At 36.5% G+C, this 23,442-nt stretch overlaps 1 protein-coding gene across 1 annotated transcript in view; it reads left to right on the top strand.

Moving 5' to 3' along the window:
- The window catches only part of DOK6 (docking protein 6), a 546,111-nt gene that overhangs the window by 351,838 nt on the left and 170,831 nt on the right, over positions 1-23,442 (top strand). The window contains exon 5 of the mRNA XM_008067862.2: positions 2,027-2,216. Within this exon, the coding sequence (XP_008066053.1) occupies positions 2,027-2,216 (190 nt within the window). The remainder of the gene's footprint in view (positions 1-2,026; positions 2,217-23,442) is intronic.

A 23,442-nucleotide genomic window follows, 5' to 3' on the forward strand; every position in this document is an offset into this window, starting at 1 on the left:
AACCCGATGGGTCCAAGTTTCATTTATACTGTTGTATGAGATCGTGCCCCTTTGACTTACTACTTCTAATCCCATTGGAGTGGGAATTATAGTGGGAATGTGAGTGATACATTTAATGCTAGATCTTGATACTTTGCTTGGTTGCATGCAAGAATTTTAAAATATAGGGAATGTGTATATATTTGGGCTTTTTATTACAGATAATTAATGAGGCAGTGTGTTTTTCTTTACCTTTCAGCTATAGAATTGATCGCAGCTTGCCATTTCTTTAGGAGATGAAGGTGAAATCGATATACATATTAGTTTAATGGGTCAATCGAAGTAAAAAGTTGAATTATGAGATAAACTTTTGTCCAAAAACATCCAGATACATGAGTATAAATATTGTCTGTATAGCTACTAAATGTTAAGCTTTCGGCTTATGTTAATTTAACCCATTTGGAATCTGAATTTTGTTTTTGTTTTTGGCATCAGAGAGTCCTTACTAGATAAATACCTGACAGAGAAAAGATTATTTCTATGATACAATTTAAGCTCAGTACCAGCAATCATTTAGTATTTAAGATTATGAAATTATGATGGATAATATCACATTGCTAAGCATATCAATTCTCTTCCAACTTCAGCTGCAGTATTATGCCTCTCAAAATAATTAATTCAACAACACTGTCTTTAAAGCACTATTCACAATTAAACTGTAACTCATGGAGATATACCTGCTAGTAATTCTTAAACATTTTCTTACCATGACTTTTTTTTTTAGTAATTCTTCAATTCTTACTTCTCATAATCTGTCATAGCATAAATGTTCTTTATTCATACAGTTAACCAATATTTGTTGATCACTTACTATAAACCAAGGACATAGTACTAGGAACTAGTAATATTTTGTAAGGTCTGTTATAGGACATACTAAGTTCTTTACTTCCTGGAACTTATAAACTAACCTTATTTTTCAAAACAAAGTACATGTAATGCATTTAAATGGGAATCAATGGCTACAGAATTTTGCAATAGCCTTTGAGAAACACCGAAAGTTACAAAGCAAGGTTCGGAATCATTGCCTAATAATCAGATATTCAACCAGAAAATATTCAGAAATGAAAGAAGTATTTTTTGCATTTTTATTTTGCTTACCAAAGCAATCTCTTAAGTTCTGCAGAAGGCAATAATGAATATCTGCAACTATCATATGCTAAGTTCGACCATGACTACAATTTGTTTTGAGATACAACCTAAATTTTTTTTACAGTGCTTAAGTAGTTAGTGAGTTCATCTGAGTGTCCATTAAATGCTTAATGTCACAAAAGCAAATTCAAGTAAGGTTTTGCTTAAGTAGAGTAGATAAGACATTCTTCACAGGAATTACATGTTTAATATTCACATACAATATGTGAAGTAGCAGACGTTAAGCAGAAATCAGCAGAAAAAAATAAGATTTTGCCCTTAATTTTCTATTGTACAATTTGACTACTTAATTCTTATCATAGAGAATGAGTGCAGTGGAAAGTCATAGAATGACTGAGTGAGTGAATTAATGATTAAGAATACTTTAGCAAGCCGGGCTTGGTGGCTCAGCCTGTAATCCCGCGCCTTTGGGAGGCTGAGGTGAGTGGATTGCCTGAGCCCGCGGGTTCGAGACCCGCCTGGGCAGGCGAGACCTCATCTCTACAATAAAATCAAAAAATTAGCCGAGCGTGGTAGCGCGCCTGTAATTCCGGCTACTCGGAAGGCTGAGGCGGAAGGATCGCCAGAGCCCAGCAGGTCGAGGCTGCGGTGGCCGGGAGCGGCCACTGCACTCCAGTCTGGGCGACAGAGTGAGACTCCAACTCAAAAAAAAAAAAGAATACCTTAGCAAATTCCTTGTCTTATACACAAAATGAAAAGAGGTGGTGTTCCACAGTATATACTGAAATCACCAAGGGACATGGTAATGCTTTCTGAAGTCTCTGGATAGACAAGTTAACGCATTTCTACCGAAGACAGTCACAACTTTTCTTCACTTAATTTTCTCCTTTCTTTGCAGAACGATTCAATGTGTATCTTATGCCTACACCAAATCTGGATATTTACGGTGAATGCACAATGCAGATCACTCATGAGAATATCTATCTCTGGGATATCCACAATGCCAAGGTCAAACTGGTCATGTGGCCTCTCAGCTCACTGAGGAGATACGGGCGGGACTCAACGTGGTTTACGTTTGAGTCAGGAAGGTAAGATCTGATGCAGCAACCAGGATGACCATTATTTTTACCAAGGGTAAAAATTACCAAATACATCATTTCTTCAGATTCTTGTTAATAGTCTGAATAAAATTGTGTTAATTCTATGCCAGGTTAATTACCCACATTCAAAATGTTTGACTCTTTGTAGTTATTTTAATAATGCAATATATTTTACAGTATTATTGCAACGCTATATTTTGTTTATATCCTCATGCAGTAGATTTCCCATAAAATTAAATACAGTACATCCTTGCTTGCGTTATTTTTTTGAGTTTCTTTATTAGGCAAACAATATTTTTAAAAAATTTTGTAGAAAACTATTGAAAGATTGCTTTCTAGGCACATATGTTGGTTTCTTGATCATAGTATATGGTTGTAATCCATAAATGCCTGAAGTGAGTGTTTGCTTCACAATCATTAATCAAAGACACAGATATAGACGTGAGCTACAGCCAACCAACTCAATGTCTTTATATTACAACCCCCTTGTAATATTGTCATAAACCCAAGATAAGACTTAGTTTGGGGGACTCTATATAAGAAAGAGATATTTAATGTGTCAGTCTTCACACAGAAGGCATGATTTATCACATTTTTAAAGATGAATTTGTGGTCTTATAAGATAATTATAGTGAGGTTTCATTGCATTTGATATAACAATGCTAAGTTTATAGCTTTCTTCTTACAAAAGTATTAAATATTTATTCAAGGTCAGATTCTAATCATATCTATCTAAAGTAGGTCATAGCTCTAATTTTTTTTTTTTTTTTTGAGTTCAAGTCTCACTCTGTCACGCAGGCTGGAGTGCAGTGGCACGCTCATGGCCACCGCAGCCTCGACCTGCTGGACTTAGGCAATCCTTCCCCCTCAGTCTTCCAAGTAGCTGGAACTACAGGTGCACACTACTACTCCTGGTTTTGTTGTTGTTGTTGTTGTTAGAGATGAAATGCCCAGGCTGATCTCAAACCCCTGAGCTCTTACCTCAGTCTACCAAAGTGCTGGGATTACAGGCTTGAACTATGTACCTGGCCTCTAAAAATTTTAAAGAGAAAAAGAAAATGTGAGCTAGAGCAATTTTACCAACTGGAAGCCCTTTTTTACTAAGGTAGTATTAAAGTCTCTACCACACAAATTTCTCTCAAGAGCCTTGAATCCCATCTTTACTTAGTAACTATGAGCTTGTTCAACTATTTCTTGCCTACCTAGACATTAACGTTGCAATAGTAATCACATTCTAGAAAATAATTTTCATCAGAAAAGTAAAGTTTTTAGACTTATATGCTATTTTAAAAATTATATGATCATGAAAAAGGATTGACATTGTTTGGAGAGTCACTGTCCTAAAATCCAAGATTCTGGATTTTTTTTTACAGGTCATAAAAGTTAGTCTTATATATATACATGAACTGGATGTTATTGGGTTTTTTCTTTTTATTTGTTTATTTTATTATAAAGATGTGGGATACAATTCAGGGTTAGGTATACAAACATTGATTATGCAGGTATCCTTGTTGATGAGGTATGCCCCTCCTCCCCTAGCAGTTTCCCTCAATTGCCAATCCCACCCCCTTCCCGTGATGATTTTTTTCATCACTGAGCAACACTACATCCAGGATGCCTTTACCTGGCTCTGAGAAAGGATACACTTATTCTCCTTTCTCTATGTAAAGCAATGCTTTTTTTTTGTTTTTTTTTTTGAGTCAGAATCTTACTGTTGCCCAGGCTGGAGTGCAGTGGGATACTCCCGGCTTCCACAGCCTTGAACTACTGGGCTCAGGTAAAGCTTCTGCCCCAGCCTTCCAAGTAGCTGGAACTACAGGTGTGTACCACCATGCCTGGCTACTTTTTTTTTGTTTTTGTTTTTTTTGTTTTTAGACACGACATCTCACCAAGTTGTCCCAGGCTGATTTTGAACCTCTGGACTCAGGCAATCCTCTCGCCTCCACCTCCCAAAGTGCTAGAATTACAGGCATGAGCAACTGCACCCAGCCTTCTTTCTCTATGTAGGACAAGTTTTACTATCTTCTCTGTTCCATTGTTTCAACAGGCGTTTACTCAAGATTTTAAATAGCAAGTCGTTTACTCTCTTGTATAGTGGTTATTCAGAATGTTCACTCTATTTATACCTGTGTACATTAGTCTTATAAGATTTTTCTATTTTGATAGAGGAATTTATCTCCTTATTTTCTTCTTCTTTTTTTTTTCTTCTTCTGTGTTTGTTTCTCTATCTTTAAGGTTGGAGATTTGTCTTTTTGTACATAGTTGTAGTGTTTTTCCTTCTCTGAATTTTGGTTGTCCTTTGTCTTTTAATGATCGAGACATTGACTGTAATTTTGTGCATTGATTTTGTAAATTCCTCATGATCTCACTCTTGATAAAGGGAGCCATAGATAGAAGGTTTTGTTCATGTTTAATCCAGATAAATAAAAGTGGGGCATTGTGTTCTCTGGATTGGACTAGTAGGGCTACTGGTGATGAGAATGCATGGCCAGTCATTCTAGAAAAACTGAGCAAAAAACCCTACATTTTGTGGGTTGCATTTTATTAGCTTTATACAAGATGTATCCTTAGGTATAAATTTTAGCCATATATTTATATTACTATATGTACTGAAAAGTAATAAAATTGGATACATCAAAATACTCCTTTCTCACTGATGGGCTTTTTCAAATGCATTGTTGCCTCCTAGCATACCATTAAAATATGGACATGAACAGTTGGAATGGTCTAGATCATTTATTCTAGTGGAACATACCTCAGTTTCCCTCATAATTATAAGGATATGCCCTAAGCCGCAAAGAGACACACCCAGGATCAGGACAGAAGAACAAGGACAAGAAAGTTTTAAGTGACATCAGCCTCAGCAAGGGATGGCATTTAGGAGATGAATTCACCATCTCATATTATCTCAAAGCAATTAGTCTTTTATCATAAAGATCACAACTTTGTATTTTAAGAGTAAAAACAACCAATTTGTCATGCAACCTGTTTTCTCAAAAAAAAAAAAAAATCACAGAAGACTAACCTGGGAAACATAGTAACACCTGGTCTCTACAAAAAAAAAAAAAAACAAATTAAAAAATTAGCCTGGGGTGGTAGCACATGCCTGTAGTCTCAGCTACTTGGGAGGCTGAGGCAGAAAGATGGACTGAAACCAAGAGGTCGAGGTTGTGATTGGGCCACTGACCTCCAGCCTAAGTGACACAGCAAGACCCTCAACACAAAAAAAAAAATCACAAAGGATATCAGACTGCAGAGGAAGTCATAGGATTCATGATTATGTGCAATTTTATCTTATAAAAGACAAAACTATGTTTATAACTGTGGACATGGCATTTTCATTTCATATTGCCTCATAAATATCATAAACAAAAACCAAGATGAGTTCAAATGTTGGCATGACAAATTTCAAGGAGCCCCAAATCTTTTATGAAATTGTTTTTCAAAACACAACCACCCATATTCAGCACAATGCTTCCTATTTACAAAATTGATGTTTAAAATATATGCCCTATTTTGATAACATTGCCTCTATTTAGAAGCTTGGGAAACATCTGATTACAGATTATTAACAATTGAAAATGTAAAGTCAAATTTAAATATTGCAATATGGTTCCTATGGGAAGATGGTTAATAGAAGCAAATTTTATGTGTTATATAATTAAGGGTTCTATAATGTCATAGACAGTCTTAATTTATTCCTAAACTTCTTTTTGTCTGAGAAATCTTTTCTTCTCTAATGCAGACCAAGTGTTTAAGAGGAAAGACAAAGCAGAGAGTGCTTACATATGATTCAAAAGCATACAAATATAATATATGGTGGCTCAGCCTGTCATCACAGCACTTTGGGGAGGCTGAGGCAAGTGGATTGCCTGAAGCCGTGGGTTCAAGACCAGCCTGGGCAACTTGGCGAGACCTCGTCTCTACAATAAATCAAAAAAAATTAGCCGGGCATGGTAGCACATTGTAATGCCTGTAATTACTTGGAAGGCTAATGCAAGGACCGCCTGAGCCCAGCAGGTTGACGCTGGGGTGGCAGTGAACATGCCACTGCACTCCAGCCAGGGGGACAGAATGAAACTCCAACTCAGAAAATAATAATAATATTATATAACAAATAAATAATATATATGAATATTATATTATATATAAAGTCTAAGTTAGCTAAGACTTTATTTATTTATTTATTTATTTATTTATAGGCAAGATCTTGCTTTGTCACCCAAGCTGGAATGCAGTGGTGCAATCATGGCTCACTTGCACCCCGACATCCTGTGCTCAAGTTATCCTGCTGCCTCAGCCTCCACAGTAGCTAGGCTTACAGGCACACATTACCATGCCCAACTAACTTTTTATACTTATTTTTGTAGAGGCAAGGTCTTGCTATGTTGCCCAGGCTGGTCATAAACTCCTGGACTCAAGCAATCTTCCCACCTCGGCCTTCCAAAATGCTAGGATTACAGATGTGAGCCACCAAACCAGATGACTGAATTGTATCTCTCTGGAATTTGTAGATGAGAATTCTAAAATATTCTCATATACAGAATCCAATTCTTTTGAATCAGCCCATCAGTGCTTTTGTTGACTCTTTTTTTTTACAGAATATCCTTAAATAAAGTAATAGCAAATAAGCTATCAAGAGTGTCAGTGTTAACATTTCTTCATAAAAGAGTACACTGCTATGACTTGAAGATTTTCTTCTGAACTACTGATACATTTTCTGCAAGTTTGTTGCTGGTTGGTGAATACCTTATCTACCAGAAGGTGCCCATAGTAGTTTTTTAGACAGCAAGCAGGACTTATGTTCCTTTTCCAAATAGTCCTAAAGCATTTCTTGGTTGAAACATTAAAAAGATGCAGTTGACTAAATGAAATATAATTAAACTCAAGACATGAAGCATCAATACTGTACATAACCTCAGTTGAAGTAAGGGAAATTTGAATAAGTGTACCTAGGCAATGGTAGCTATGTCACCTGGTAGCAACTATTGGATGATGCTATTCAATGTATGTCATAAATAGTAACAAAATCACCCTGATTTCATAAATACTAAAATGTAAAAATATATGCATCCGTTGAATGAATGAATAAAGGAATGGTTTCATTGTTCTGAATAAAGTCAGTTGGGAGTGGTCTCATAGGAGACATACATCTTGGGGTATAAGTGGTGACCCTCCATCAATCTTGAGAGGAGATCAAACCAGAACTTTACATTTCTCTTTATTGATTTTGTCCCTTTGATTTCAGAAATTATTTCTTGATTTAATGACTATTAATAAAGTTTAGGAACTTTCTGAAGGAAAATAAGAAAGCCTAAAAGGAAGACAAAACTGTCATTGTGATCCCTACAGACCAATTAGTGAAAAGCAATTCACATTAAAGTATGTGCGAGTTCAATAAAAATGTATTGAACTTTAAAATTAATCGAGCAAAAACTAAGATCAGAGTCTCCATTTCTTGATAAGAACAGTTTCCTAAGTAATTTAATTAATGCTTTATCCTAGGGGAAAAAATTAGACCTGGTATTATTATACCAAGAGATTTACTAAATTAGACACAGGGAAAGAAAAGGCACTAAGTTTCTTAAAAGCTTTGTCTTGGAATTACTTCTTTGGAATTAAAGGAAGGGCTTATATAGACCTATGATTTTTTTAATATCATGTACATTCCTGATGCAAATTTTAACTATGCCCTATGCCATATAATTAAAATTTGATTAGACCTTATGATTTAAATCTTTTTGGTGCACCAAAATCCCCTTTTATTCTCTGGGCTGCTTTGTTTTTTCATTTGTCAAATGCTATATGATAAGAACTAGAGAAATAAAAATGGATAACACATAATCCCTGTCCTTAATGAGCTCACTGGAAAGATGAATCAGTGATTGATTATAATATAATAGAGTTGTAATAAAAGAAATAACAGGAGGGTTAAGAATTTAAAAAATAGGCTAAGCCATGCTATGTCATTTAAAAAATAATAATAAGTCAATCCCAAATATTAATGGCTGAATACAACAAAGGTTTATGTCTTAAACAATGGTTGATGAAGACATATTGGACAAATCACCAGGGCACTTGGATTCAGAATCCTAGGCAGCTATGATCGTGTGACTCAGACATCTTAACATCAGACCACCTCATTGCCACAGCCAAGAAAAGCAGATGGGAAAATCCTCCAACAGGCATGCTGTGGACTGAATTGTATCTCTCTGGAATTTGTATGTTGAAACCCCAACTCCCAATGTGACTATAGTTGGAGATAGGTCTTTCATGGAGGAAATTAGAGTTAAATGAAGTAATAAGGGTGGGTTCCTAATCCAATTGGATTGGTGACTTTATAAGAAGATAAAGAGAGGGAAATCTCTCATCCCCTCCTCTCCAGCCCCTCTCCCTCATGCAAAGGAAAAGCCATATGAGCACACATCAAGAAGGCAGCCATTTACAATCCAAGAAGAGGACCTTCACCAGAACTCTATCATGCTAGCATCCCAGTCTCAGACTTCCAGCCTCGAGAACTATGAGAAAATAATTTTTCAGGGTTTTAGTCTCCCAATCTGTGGTATATTTTTTTGTGGCAGTCTGAGGTGACTAATACAAAACATTTTAAATGCTTTGGCACAGAAGTAATGCATGTTACTTCCATGAATGGCCTATCGTTCAGAGCGTTGTCTCACATAGACTCATCTAGACTCACCTAACTGTAAACACAAGGCAGTATGTTCAATATTTAGAAGCATTACTATTTCGACCAGTCATCCCTTCCAGTCAGCAAAGATCCCTATTCTGCTGGGTGTGGTGGCTCATGGCTGTAATCTCAGCATGCTGGAAGGGCGAAGCAGGAGGATCACTTGCGCCCAGGAGTTCAAGACCAGCCTGGGCAACATAGTGAGAAGTCATCTCTACCAAAATTAAAATAACTAGTCGGGCATGATGGTACACACCTATAGTCCCAGCTACTCTGGAGACTGAGGTGAAAGGATCACTTGACCCAGGATGTTGAGGCAGCAGTGAGCCATGATTGTGCCACTGCACTCCAGCCTGGGTGACAGAGACTCCAACTCAAAAAAAAAAAATTCCCTTTCTCTCTTCTTCTTAAACACTTACTCTTATCCTAAAAGAGACAACCCAACAAAAAATCCCTCCATCCATTGATTCTAGCTCTAAATCTAGAGTCTGTAGGTGATTTGTACTCACATCTACATCAGGTCCAGATATAACTTCTCATGGCTCCAAAAGATTTTTTTTTTTTTTTTTGAGTGGGAGTCTCACTCTGTCATCCAGACTGGAGTGCAGTGGCCACTCCCAGCCACCGCAGCCTCGACCTGCTGGGCTCCAGCAATCCTTCCGCCTCAGCCTTCCAAGTAACCAGAATTATAGGCATGCGCTACCACGTCCAGCTGTTTTTTTGATTTATTGTAGAGATGAGGTCTCGCCTGCCCAGGCGGGTCACGAACCCGCAGTTTCAGGCAATCCACTCACCTCAGCCTCCCAAAGGCGCTGGATTACAGGCTGAGCCACCGAGACTGGCTAGATTTTTTTTTTAATTACTTTTCTGTTTCTACCCACCCCCACCCAATGAACAGGGGTTTAAGAGGGAAAGAATGCCCACTCTGCAAACACTTCCATTCAGAGAAAAGATTTGGGAGACAAGCAGCAGACACTGGACCTGGTGATTCTGAAGTGCATCTCACTAGACATTCTGAAGGTCTTTACCCAAAGCTCTTGGGAAGAACTTGTCTATCCTTTGTTCTACTTGTCTCTGTCTTCTGCCCCCTGGGGGGATATTCCTCTGTCATTGTCCTCCTTGGCCATATTTGAATTGGATATTGGGAAAATGATCTCTTTGAAGTATTACAAGTTCCTCGGGCCACATTATTCCCTGAGAAGTTATATTAGAGATCTCAAGGTTATTGAGTCTTAAAAAGTCATAAACTTTTTTCCTAGTGTATGACTGTCAAAATATGACTAGGTTATTTGTATATTTAATTCCAGTACAACACATGCACCCATTGTTTAGGAGGTGGTTTTGAGACATACTTCTCAGATTTGCTGGTTGTTTGTTTCTTCCCCCCAAACTCTCTTTTGATATGAAAGGTGCTACCTTGACTTTATTAGACTTGTGTAAGAGCAGCACTCAATCAATTTTTTGCCCTAAGTCATGTTTATCTAATTAATAGATTATAATGGGCACCATATCCTGAAGCTACATTTTACCTTGACACACCTTAATCACTTGAGAGGTTTTTGCAAGTGTGGAGAGTACACACTTAATCTGCTCTTTTTCTTGAGGCTGTTTTAACTTTTTGGGGGGACTTAAAGACTTATTTAAGTGTCTTCGGTGTCTTAACATAGTTATCTTTTCCAATTTTGCAAAGTTTTGAATTTTGCAAATCCCTTTTATTTTTGCTTGCAAATTCTCAATTTCTTCCCAAAAGCCTTTTTCTTTTTAGTACCTTGCCAGTCAACAAAAACTGTTAACATTTTGTTGTCTAACCTTGTCCCCTAGATGTTACTGAAAAATAAAATTAAAATAAAATCTTCTCCGAACCCAGAAATCTACTCCGTAAATGTGGCAAAGAGAGAAAGCAATCTTATTACTGAATGTGATTAAGCCAGAATGTGATGTGCATCACAGACAATCTGCTAAGAGATTGTACAGACAGAAGGGAGAATCTCACCCTTTGATATAGCCAAGCAGATACAACCCCTTACATACGTGTTTTCAAGATAAACAATAACTGGTCTCAAGTAAGAGAACTTGACAGCACCATTTGTCACACATGCTACATCCTGGCAATTGGGGTGGCCATCTGTGTTAGCTAATTGGCTTTATACAGAGGAACAACAAACTTCTCATATCCTTGTGACAAGAGACAGTTTTGCAACTTGGAGCCAGCAAGGTTGTCCCTTAAGTTCGTCCCCCCCCCACACACACACACAGAAACTGAGAGATAAGGATGCTCTCTCCCCTCAGGATTACATGTCAAAAAGACAGGTCAAGAGTCTTTGCGAAAGGCATTTTAGAGTGTGAAAGCTGACAAAAGAACTATTTAGTTTTCAAAAGAATTATATACACTACAAAGGGAAGAGAAAGTACTTACAACCATAAGTTTCCTAAAGTAAAGACCTTAAGAAAAAAAAGGAAGAGCATCTTTTATCTGCCCTGTTTTCAACAGGGAGAACTAAGTCTTTTATTTTTAATTTGTATTTGTCCTTCCAATCTAGAAACTCATTAGACATGCAGTTGGCCCACCAAATTATTGCAAGTTCTACAAAGAGACACGAATTTCACCAAATGTCTCCTTACTGCATAATACCATTTTCCCCAGCTTCCATGTCACTTCTCTTTAATCCTGGCCCACTGTTTCAGTGCCACATATTTTAGGGCTATTTGTTTATTACCGCAGCACTATTAGGATCAAATGGACGTATCCTTAATGTCTGTCTTTAAAAATTAAAGTCTTGTTCTGTCTCCGCAGATAATTTATTTTTTATTTTTTTATTTTTATTTTTGTCGAGGCAGGGTCTTGCTATGTTGCCCAGACGGGGCTCAAACTGTTAGGCTCAAGGGATCCTTCCTCCTCAACCTCCTAAAGTGTTGGGATTACAGGTGTGAGCCACGGTGCCTGACCACTTATCCTTAAGTGATTAACAAAATCTCAGTGGTTTAATGCAATGGGAATTTATTTCTCACTCATCCTAGTTCATTTTGATTCTGGGCAACCATCCTGGGCAATCGAGACAACACTTGCATCAAAAAATAAATGCTTTGGCATAAGCACACATCCCTTCTGTTTAAAGCCCTTTGTCAGGAACAAGTCAGAAGGCTCTCAGACAGCACTGGGCGTGGGGAATGAAAGGGAGCGTGAGGCATTTGGAGAACAGTAATGTCGAAGCACAGGGCACCAAATTTAATTTTAGGAACTTAGGAAAGGTTTACTGAAGGAGATGATTTGCAGAGTGAGTCATCAAAACAAGCTAAAATTTCAAAAGGTAAAGTGGGAGATTGGTGTGGGGATTGCAGTGTCAGGCTATTTCCAGTGGAGGTACAGCATGAGCAGATCATGGATGTTCCTTCTTAGTGGGCTTTTGCTGCTGGAGATTAGAGTAAGAAGAAAAAAACAGGCAGAGAGTTTGTTAGAAAGACAGATAAAACTCAAAACCAGGAGTGTTTTTTAAGAAATGCCAAAAAAAAAAATTGAACTTTATCTTATAAGTGGCAGCAGGGAGTTGTTTTTAATGCAGGCAAGTAAACACAGATTTAAATTTTAGATATGTCTATCTGGTGACTTTGTGGAGGATATTTTAATAATGAATCTTTTAACTAGGTTAATAATTTAAAATACACCAGGTACTTAGGATTATGGTCTGAGCAGTCCTGGTATAAAACAACGTAGGAGAATGAATCAGACAACTCAGACTTGACTTCTGCATCTGCCAGCACTTTCCAAGTGCTCTCGGTTACACTCTATTAACCTTTCTGAGGCTTAATTTTCTCCTCCATGAGAACCTGATAAAAATATGTCCTGCTATGTCCACCTTCCATTCTGATATTTGGATCGAATGAAACAACGTGCCTTGAAACAAAGGCTTTGCAAGCTATCAGATGTAACACAAATATAAGAGATGATTAAATCCACCAAACACATATTTTTACATGCACAGCACTGTGCAGGGCCATATAGGACATCAAAAATGAGACTTTTCCTTGAAGAAATCAACATTTTGTAGCCTGAGGTGCAGAGTGTAATTACAAAATAGAGTCTGTGTTGTAACCCAAGTGTTGAATATGAACACACAAAGGGCCTCTTTTTCTGAGGAAATGGTCACCTGGAGAGATAATGGTTGTATCAACATTTTGTTGCCCTTGCTTGGATCATTTTGTGAGCCCTTATTTAAGAGAACTCTTTAAAGCAAATTATTGTGCCCCTCACAAAGATCAATCGCATGACTCTGGGTTCATTTATTTTAACGACCGTGATTAACCACATGCATGAGCCTCACAACATGTGAAGCACAACGTCTATCAATGAGCACTCAAGGAATGAGGTGTTGCAATTATTATTTTAAAATTAAATAGTTGCAGTCTTGTTAAAATTCCTTACCAATAAAAATATGTATTCCTTAATCAGTCAAATAAATTAACTTACCCTTGACATGAATTATTTTTTTCACATTTTTATTGTAATAATTTTTTATTTTAACAAAATAGGTTGATACACGTATACGCAGGTCATCTAGTTTTGTTGGGCAAATATTAAAACTCCCACAGCAAAAATCTAGAAAGAGGATCAAAACTGCAGTTATTTTTGTATTTACAAGAGTATTGTTTTCTGTGTTGAATAAGTTTTAGATAATGACTATGAATTTATCAGTATGTTTATCTGTTATAGACACATGTCATATTTATACATTTAATCATGACAGCAATTAATTTAAAATGTACATTTTAAGGTCTTCCTGTATTTAACTAAAATTTAAAAATTGAAAATTATCTGGATTTTTCAGCATCCACAAAAGAGTAAAGGAAAAAACAATACTTTTATGTTGTAAGAAAAATTGAAGTTGTGTCAAAATCAGTTCTTTCAAAATATTTTTGATCTCATATCTTCTTTTAATATCTGTATTTTCCTATTTTTTCACCATCTTATAACTTTTTAACCACATAATTTAAAAATATATAAATGTACTACATTTGATAATTTTCACTATTATAAGTGAAGCAGATCAGAAGAGGTTTAAAAAGGTTCAAAAGGAAAAATAAGCTTTAATTTTTGAGGATGAAATATATTCCAAACACTTTTCTAATTCTTGCATGCATTAAAGCACAAAAACAAATTTGCAAAATAAGTATTCTGGTCATTATTATCACAGATGAAGAGAATGAAACTCAAGAATCAAAATCAGTTTGCCCAAACACATAGTAGAGCTAGTCTAAATCTCGTAGTGCTGTGAAAACTTATGTTCTTCTCATTATGATATAGCTGTGTTAATACTTGTCAGGTTTCATGTTTGTAGGTCAGAGGAAGTAATTTGTATGAGGGATGTTCATTATTTCCAAATTGGCAATAAATGAGGAGGGAAACGTGGTATCTTTTGGCACAAGGAGATGTTTGATTATGAAAAACAAAATTGGTGTAAAACAGAACAAAGATATATTTCAACACTTCCATACACTAGATTTTTCATGGGTATTTATAATGGATCATGGATTGATAATTGCCTTAAAAGATAATCCAGTTTACCATAGCGTATCATGGAATAAGAGAACTGAAACCAATTAAGCCACAAATGAAATTAGTTATTTTTGTTTTCTTTGTTTTACTGTGAAGAGTTGACTCACATTAAATCTATAGCTTGATATATTCAAAACTGGCTGTATTTTCACCTGACCCAAAGTTCTATTTTACTAGAAAGATACACAGATATTAGGGGCTGTGGAAGCACAGGGTTTAGCATTTGCTGTAGGCATTAGATCTGCCCTCCAGCTTTGGTTTGCCTTGTGTTATTCTTCAAGCTACATCTATAGTTCCAAATGAATATATTATAGGCAATTAATCCTTCAAGCAGAGGTGAGAAAAATCTTCCAAAGTCATTTCTCGTGGGTGGCTCCTGGAACACAGGCTTTACAAGACATTTCAAATTGGTATCATTTAAGAGAAGCAAAGAAAACAAACGCACAGAGATTCTGGGTTCATTATATGCTTTCTTTCCGGCCTATATCCAAAAAAGTTTTTTGAATTTACAAATAAACAATTCACACATATGGAATTCTTTACATTTGGAAATAAAATTCTGAGGATAATGGAATCTTTTAATGATCAAAAAGTTAACAGATATTCAAATCAAATCACACTTTTTAAAGTTGTGATTTCTAGAACATCACAATTTTCATACAGTTGTTAAAAACAATTAAGTTGCTTGTAGAACTTTTACTCAATTCTATTTTTCATATTGATTAAAAACAAACCAATAAGCTGGTATATCCTTTGAATCATTTCTTTTTAGAAATAGTATCTCTTAGATTGCAAGTATCAGATATGAAAAATAATGTTATCCTATCCTTTAATGTGAAAATATATTTGCTCCTTGAAAACCTGAACAATTCATTTTCATTTGACATTTGTTCAAATACTCCTCAAGGCATCACATGTTTATTTTGATATGTTTCAATCATGCATCAGAAATGCCAGATAACAATTTCTTTTATACTATTTTGTAAGATTAATGTCGAGTCAAATAGGAAAATAAACAATATCACTTCATGTGGATTCCACAGGCTAAACTATTCATGGCAGGTCCTATGATACTTGTTTTCTGTTAATTTTAGATACTTGCTTTTTTTTTAGAGTCATCTCCAAAAAACCCAAAGTAACCAGACTATTGATTATTAATCATTCTCTACACTGTCATATTTTTGTAATAAATCAATTCTGTATAGGAACACTTTTTTTAAAAAAGGCAATGAATGTTACTGTGTTTATTTTGAAGAATGCATGTTACAACTCAGACTACAATAAGAAATTACTAATTTTCAGATGAAAGAACGCCTCTACAATATTTAAATGATGTATGTGTATAAATGTCTATATAGACTGTTAGGGTAAGGTGGGGTCAGCTGGCAAGTGCTACAGGAATAAAACAAAGAATTTTAAAGGCAAAGCAAAAGAGTTCATTTGCATTCAGGGTAGACTGAATGGGACCAACGCTAAGAGCATGGTATGGGGTATAGGGAGAGGGTGTATTTAAGACGTTTACAGGGAAGCAAGACTAGAAAAAAATTCTAGCAACTGTATCCTTAGGAATTGATAACATAAATCTTGTGTCTTGATGTTGACAGTACAACACATCTTGTGACTCCAGCAGGTGGTGGGCTGGTGGGCTGTCACGGAAGGAAGATCACAATGGATTAGGTCAGCTTGGCCCTTTATGGGTAAAAAGCAAAACTTGGAATAGAAAAAGCTAATCAGTACAAAACAAGCTGAGGAGGAGGTTTACAAAACAATTTGCAATAGCTACCTCCGGGAAACTGGTTCTGCCTTCGGTTAATAATTAGAGGGCTGGCTAAGTGATTTACTTAAGGAAGCATAACAGAGCTAAGTAATAGCCAAAATGACCATGCTATAGCTAAATTTACTCCATGTTGGCATGTCACCCTTTCTATAATGTATATATGCAATTCACACTTCTAAGTTACTCACCCAACTCTTTGGGCATGCCAATTATCTTTCTATAAATGTACAGTAGCTCACTTATCCAAAAAGCCCCAATAAATGAAGTGCTAAATATAGATTTATAACTTTTCTGATTCTATTACATAAATGGCTTGAAAGTATTACTTTCAAAATACATCAGATTCACTTGGAATTAAAGCTATGATTTAGAAATTGGGAGATTCTTTGTATGCCAGATTATTTAAAGTGTGTCAGTTACTTATTCACAAATGGTCACTAAATCATAATCTGTCCCCAGCTAGTTGAATGAGAAAGCCATTCTTTATTTTTTTAAAAAAAGAAAAAACATAATTAATCTGGTTGTGGAGAAAGTACCAACAAATAAAAAGCAGAACTTGTGGCTACTATTTAATAAGATTTGAAATTCATAAAGAATTTTGATGAATTAAGAAAGGATTTAGAAGTATGTAGGTAGCTAAAAAGTCAGAAAATGTTTATTTCTGACGTCAGTATACCAAAATAGCATTAGAGAACTAATACTGTTGGGATGAATTGTAGAAGGAGCTATCTGCATACCACACCTTTTTTATATATTTTATGTGTATTCCAGAGCTTCCTAACAATTGAATGCAATTTCTTGGCACAAATATATGTTCACCTACAGGTAGAATTTACTGAGATGCTAATGAGTTCTGACTTCAGGACCCTCTCTACTAAGAGAGGACCCTGCCCCCTGTTCATACAGGAGATCACATATTTTTGTCCTTTTGTACGTATAAAATCATCTCTGGTCTTCTTATTAAAGTAAAAGGGCCTCTAACATAGTATATACTTTGACCCTCACAGAACTTGCAACTGCACCTGCTCACTCTTGTGTCTGTTTAATTATCTCACCCATTGGGATGCTGGAGTTATATAACTAAGACATTTCTTCTTTGCACCTTCTCCTTTTCAAATAGAATCAGGTAAACTCACTCCTAAGATGGTAGATCTGCACTGGTATTGTGGTATATCACCGTGAAACATGGTGTTGCCTGGATCCCATAGGAGTCAAACCCCCTGGTCTTGTTTTTCATCTCATCAGTATATATGCCCAGCAAAGCAAAGCAAACAAGTTATCAGCTCAACAATGTATTCTGCTAAGGTGGAGGAGATTAGGCACCCGATCTGTGATCCAGTTTTCTCCTGAGTACCACTAAAGGGACCTCCAGGGGCCAGAGGTGATCCAGGCTAATCTTTGTAAAAAAAAAAAAAAAAAAAACTGATGAGTTACCTCCTGGTCAACTCACTAATAATATTTGGTAGGAAGAGATCCCCTACCAGTGGAAAGTTCTTAGCAGGATGCTTCTAGTTTAGGATTACCTATGGTAAACAAAGTCACAATGTATGGACTGTGGAGGCAGTACTCCCTGGAAGATGTCGTTGAATCTAAACATTTGGGATATAAAATAGAAATATTTCCTATCTTGAACACTCCTTGCCAGGTGTGTTAGCCACATACTTAGAGACCTCGTGTGATCAGATAGTGACATCCAAAACCTGAAGTAAAGCCCTGGGGAGCTACCCTAGACATTCAGTCCTGCTTTGTCTGGGCCTCTTGATTGTTTCTGTGAGTGGAAAAACTTGATATTTAGTAAAATCTCATGATCATTTTGTTCTTTTTGTTGGCTTACCCCCCAACATGAGCCAAAATGGTTGACAGAGAATAAGTAAATTTAGAACAGAAATTTTGATCCATTAATGTTCCTTAGAAATGAGTCGTCTCTACAAATAAATATTTTCTAACAATTCATCTGGATCAGAAGAATAAAATAGATGTTTCTAAATACCTTCTCTAGAGCCATAACACCCTGAATGCCTTCCAATTTCATTTAAATACCAGTATAAGCCGGGCTCAGTGGCTCAGCCTGTAATCCTGCGCCTTGGGAGGCTGAGGCGAGTGGATTGCCTGAGCCCGCAGGTTCGAGACCTGCCTGGGCAACTTGATGAGACCTCACCTCTACAATAAATCAAAAAATCAGCCGGGCATGGTAGCATGTGCCTGTAATTCCGGTTATTCAGAAGGCTGAGGCGGAAGGATCACCGGAGCCCAGTGGGTCGAGGCTGCAGTGGCCGGGAGCGGCCACTGCACTCCGGTCTGGGTGACAGAGTGAGACTCCAACTCAAAAAAAAAAAAAAATACCAGTATACTACAGTAGTTCAATACAGAGAGCTCCGAAGAAAATTTTGCAAGACAATCCACCTCGATCATTAAATATTTAGTAATATTTCATAGAGTAAATATTTCATTTATGTAAGTGACATTCTCCAAAATGTGATGAAGATATTTATCAATATATAAATAATTTCAGGTATGTTGAATTATGCTTTCATTTGCTCACATAATTACTTCAAGCATTTATGAATCAAGAAGATTCTGGTACAAATAATATCCATATGCATAAATCAAATCACACCCTAGAAACTAATGTTGTGTATTTTACTATTTTTGTAATAAATATTATATGGGAAACCCATTACCTAGAAAAAGGCACTTGAATGAAAAAGCCTTTATATCTAACTACATTTGGCACTCTCACATTATACATTTCTCACATTAAGGTCATGAAATATTATTTGAACTAAAATATGAAATCTGCAGGTAAACCAGTCTGGGATAAATTTCCTTTTTTTGCAAAATACATATCTCCTTTGAACATCAGCTTTTCTCATCTAAAACTGGACATTGGTTTTGCCCCAGCCATGGTGACTGTTTTTAGAATTAAGTGAGATTCATAAATATTCATAAGATTTTCCTTTACTTACAGAATATGTATGAATGGTTAACCTTGTTGGACATAAATCTCAGCCTCTTCCTTTTTGTATCTGAAGTGCCTGCTTTTGGTTTCTGCAGCAGATTGTAACCCTTCCTAGCATGCAGGTTGAAATCCTTTATAAGAAACGAAGTTCTCCTTTCTTTTAATGTATAGATGTTATAATCTTAAACTCAATGAAAAATTTTTAAAAAGGAATTAAGTGATATACTGCACATGTAAACAAAAATTACAGAGTACCTGATAAGGTAAGCACACAGTAAATGGGAGTCCCTTTTATTATTGATTAAACATATTGATGTCTTCTTTAAAATTTTAAGACAGCGACTGAACTTAAAGGACACCAGAGTTTTCTATTTAAAAAGATAAAGTAGAGATCAGGTCCACACATGTGCTAAATGAAGTAGCATATGGCTTGGTAACTTTTCAGACTGCAGAAGCATGGCTTCCTCCTCCTCCCACACCCCCTGTTCTGTGTGCAGCACTGTCAGTCAAGTGTACTGCTAACCACAGGCCTGATGAGGACTGGGAAGCACAACTTTCTTTCAGCCTTTGACTTTGCGGATGAATGAATTCTTCCAACCTTGCAGTCTTTGTGCTAACCGACTGTCTCTAAAGTTATGTGTGACTGACTCATGCTCCATGACCCTGTAAGGGGATTGTATTCAAAACAGCTCAAATCAGGATCTGAATTGATCTTGTTGGCATTGAAGGTCCCCACTGACTTTCTATTGGCTGTCCTAGTCCCACTCTGAATCCGCTCTACTCGTGCACTTGGTAATTTCTAGGGCTGCTATGGTTGCATTGATTATCTTACTACTAAATTGAGACAAAATTGGCAGAAGCTGGTTCATTCAGTGGAGTGAAACAATGGAAAACAAAACCATTAGTAATTCTGCTGGAATTAACTAATTTATTTGTAAATATCAAGCTTAATAAAAAGAACAAGAAAAGACTGCCATGACAACATCATTTCAGCAGCTGAATCCCAGATCTATTCAAATGGACTGATTTATTTATATTTCCTCCAAACATGCTAAGCTGGCTAAGACATGAGATATCTCTCCTGGGGAGGTCAGAGTGTAATATAGAACTTTCCTAGATTAAAATTGCCTCAATGATAAAGTATTATTTTCTACCTACCAGATTACTGAGGGAATCAGTAATGTGAGAATCAATTCATGTTATTCTATGAGGATTTAATAGAAAAAAATGTAGCTGAGAATTACACTATACAATGTAATATGAGGCAATTTAATATGCAACTACTTTAAGTATAATTATAAATGACAAACTATAAGTGTGTTACAATGATGTTCTAATACACGCATTTCTATTTCCTCTTCACTTTGGAAATAATGAAACCGTACCCTGAAATAGCTAGATTTTATTTTGTTCTGTGTCATTATTTGTTCAGGTTCTGCTGAGTCTATATACTATGTCCACATTGTCCTTTTCTTATGCTAATCTGCCTTAAAACGTCCCTACATTGTTTCAGGATTCTTATTGTCATATAAAGAAAATTCTCAGACTGTGCCTACAGTTGCTCAAAGTTGCTTTAGATAACAGTCTTTCTGAAAAATTGACCAAAAAAAAAAAGTTTACGTATAACCAGGAAGTGACTTTAAAAAAATGTTTACTCATGCCAGGCCAGGTGTGGTGGCTCACACCTGTAATCCCAGCACTTTGGGACATCAAAGCAAGAGGATTGCTTGAACCCAGTAGTTCGAGACTAGCCTGGGCAACATGTTGACCTCATCTCTACAATGAGCCAAAAGGTTAGTTGGGCGAGGTGGTGCATGCCTGGAGTCACAAGGCTGAGGCTAAAGGATCACCTGAGCCCAGGAGGTCAAGGCTGCGGTGAGCAGCGATCTTGCCGCTGCACTCCAGCAGAAGAGTGAGACCCCAACTCAAAAAAAAAAAAAATTGTATTCATGTCCTAGAATGGTGTTTCAAATTCTGATCTTTTTGCTAAGAATAATTTTTTCACTATTTCTAATTTGCAAATGGACACCCAAGTGAGCAAAACTGTCTACCCCAGTACCCGGGGAAGGATGATTTGGTTTCTATCCCTATAACATTGCTTTTATCTAGAATGTCTTTTAGATGCATGCATGGCTACTTTCACTTAGCATAATGCTATTTAGATTCTTCCATGGTATTTTATGTATAGGAAGAAGTTCATTCTTTTTTATTGTGGCATAAATATACTATAACTGCCTTACCGACTCACCAGTTGAGAATTTTAAGCATATTTTAATTTCTTGCTTTATATAAACCTGTGAGTTCTAGTTTGAGAAATAATTCTCTCTCAATCTTTTTGCCTCACAGGCAGAGAGTTTGACTCGTTTTATTCCTTAAATTCCTATAATCCAATATAGATGTATTTCTGGATTTTAATCCCTATACAATATAATTTATGGCAAAAAGCTTTTGTAATATAAAGACTAATGTATAAACGTATTCATTATATTTATTAGTGGGTAAAACCTAAGTTTATAAAAATAAAAAATAAGAAAATATGAGGAAATATGTTTCATATTGCACTTAATAAGTGCCTATAAACAAGAAGTTTCTTAGATCGCACAGGTAATTGTTTACTGGGTTTAATTATTATTTAGTATGATGAGGCCAATAGATCAGGAGATTATTTTCTTTGAAAATATAGTTTGTTACCTTAGTTCTCTAGAGGAGGAGACATTCCATGGCATGGGGGAGTCACACAGAAAAGTACTGGGATCAGTCACAAAACAGCAGAGAGAAAAATTGGGTATAAGCCTTTATTGTAGAACTGGCCAGCCAAGGTAAGCAGGTTCACGATTGGTCAGTTTGGATAATTTCAGCTGGCTGTAGGGCATTAGAGGTGGTGCCCAATTGTCTACTGTCTGTCCCTGGGGTGATTAGCACGGATAGATAGTGGCCCAGAGTTTAAGTGACTTATGAAGGAGGTGTATGGAGGTGTGGGCTCTGAATTGCTTGGTTTTCATTTGAAAAATACATCTGGGCAACCCCTCGGGTCCCCTCCCACTGTGGGAGCTTTTCTGTCCTCTCAATAAATCCTCCTTTCTCACCAAAATAAAATAAAATAAAATAAATGTCCATCTTTAGGTGGGTTTTTTACTATCTCAAGGGATTAGCTAGCCATGGAAGGACAGGACCTCCAGCAAGGCCCTAGATGTCAAAGAATGAGAATACAGAAAATAAAAAATATAGTTAGTACAGTCATCTGGTTTCTAAATATATTCCTTTAAAACGTGTAACTCTTTCAATGTACTTTTAAAATCAGTAGAAATTTGCTTTTTTTTTAACCTATGTGGAATTCCTTATCATGATAGCTAACGGGACAGGGACGGAGAACTCTGTGGAGTCCACATTGAGTCTTGGAGAGACTGAGAATTGGATTTGCCTCTTCTTGCATTTTAAATTCCCTGAAAAGCCAAGTGGTTTTGAGTAAATGGAAGAGAAGAGTTGGAGTGAGAGCACACTGCAGTTGACTGAAAACTGAGAGAAACACATAATCTCCATGCAGCAAGAAAAAATGAATTGTTTAATCCTCTAGGCAGAAAGCAATAAACTCTTAACGTGAGTTGAAATAATATAACACATTTTAGCCAGGTATGGTGGCTCACATCTGTAATCTCAGTATTTTGGGAGGCAGAGGCAATAGGATTGCTTGAGCCCAGGGTTCGAGGCCAGCCTGGGCAACTTGGAAAGACCTCGTCTCTACAATAAATAAATAAATAAAAATGTGATGGTGTGTACCTGTGGTTCCAGCTACTTGAGAGGCTGAGGTGGAAGGATAACCTGAGCCCAGCAGATCAAGGTGCAGTGGCTATGAGTGTGCCACTACACTCCAGCCTAAACAACACACACATAAAAAAAGAAAGAAAATAAATAAATAACACATTTTATCAAGAAAGGAATTATGAGGCAGGGGCTGGAAATAACAAGGTAATAAAATTGTTAGAGAAATTGTTTCTCTACTCTTATGATGAGGCCCCTATTTAGCTTAGAAAGGAAAGGATATTTTATGCCATGTCCATCAGAGACTGAGTAATCACTTTCAATTGTGTTCATAGCTTTCCCACTCATTAATAGAGGATAACTTGTCAGGGTTTTATACTAATTGTGAGTTCTACTAGTCAGATAAGCTCATAATATTCACTTTGAATCTCTACTTCATCTTCAATCTGCAGTTGCTCTGTTTACTAATTCTAAAGTGCA

Source organism: Carlito syrichta, unplaced genomic scaffold (assembly GCF_000164805.1).
Source record: "Carlito syrichta isolate Samal-C Ts95f unplaced genomic scaffold, Tarsius_syrichta-2.0.1 Scaffold309798, whole genome shotgun sequence".
NCBI classification, from domain to species: Eukaryota; Metazoa; Chordata; class Mammalia; order Primates; family Tarsiidae; genus Carlito; species Carlito syrichta.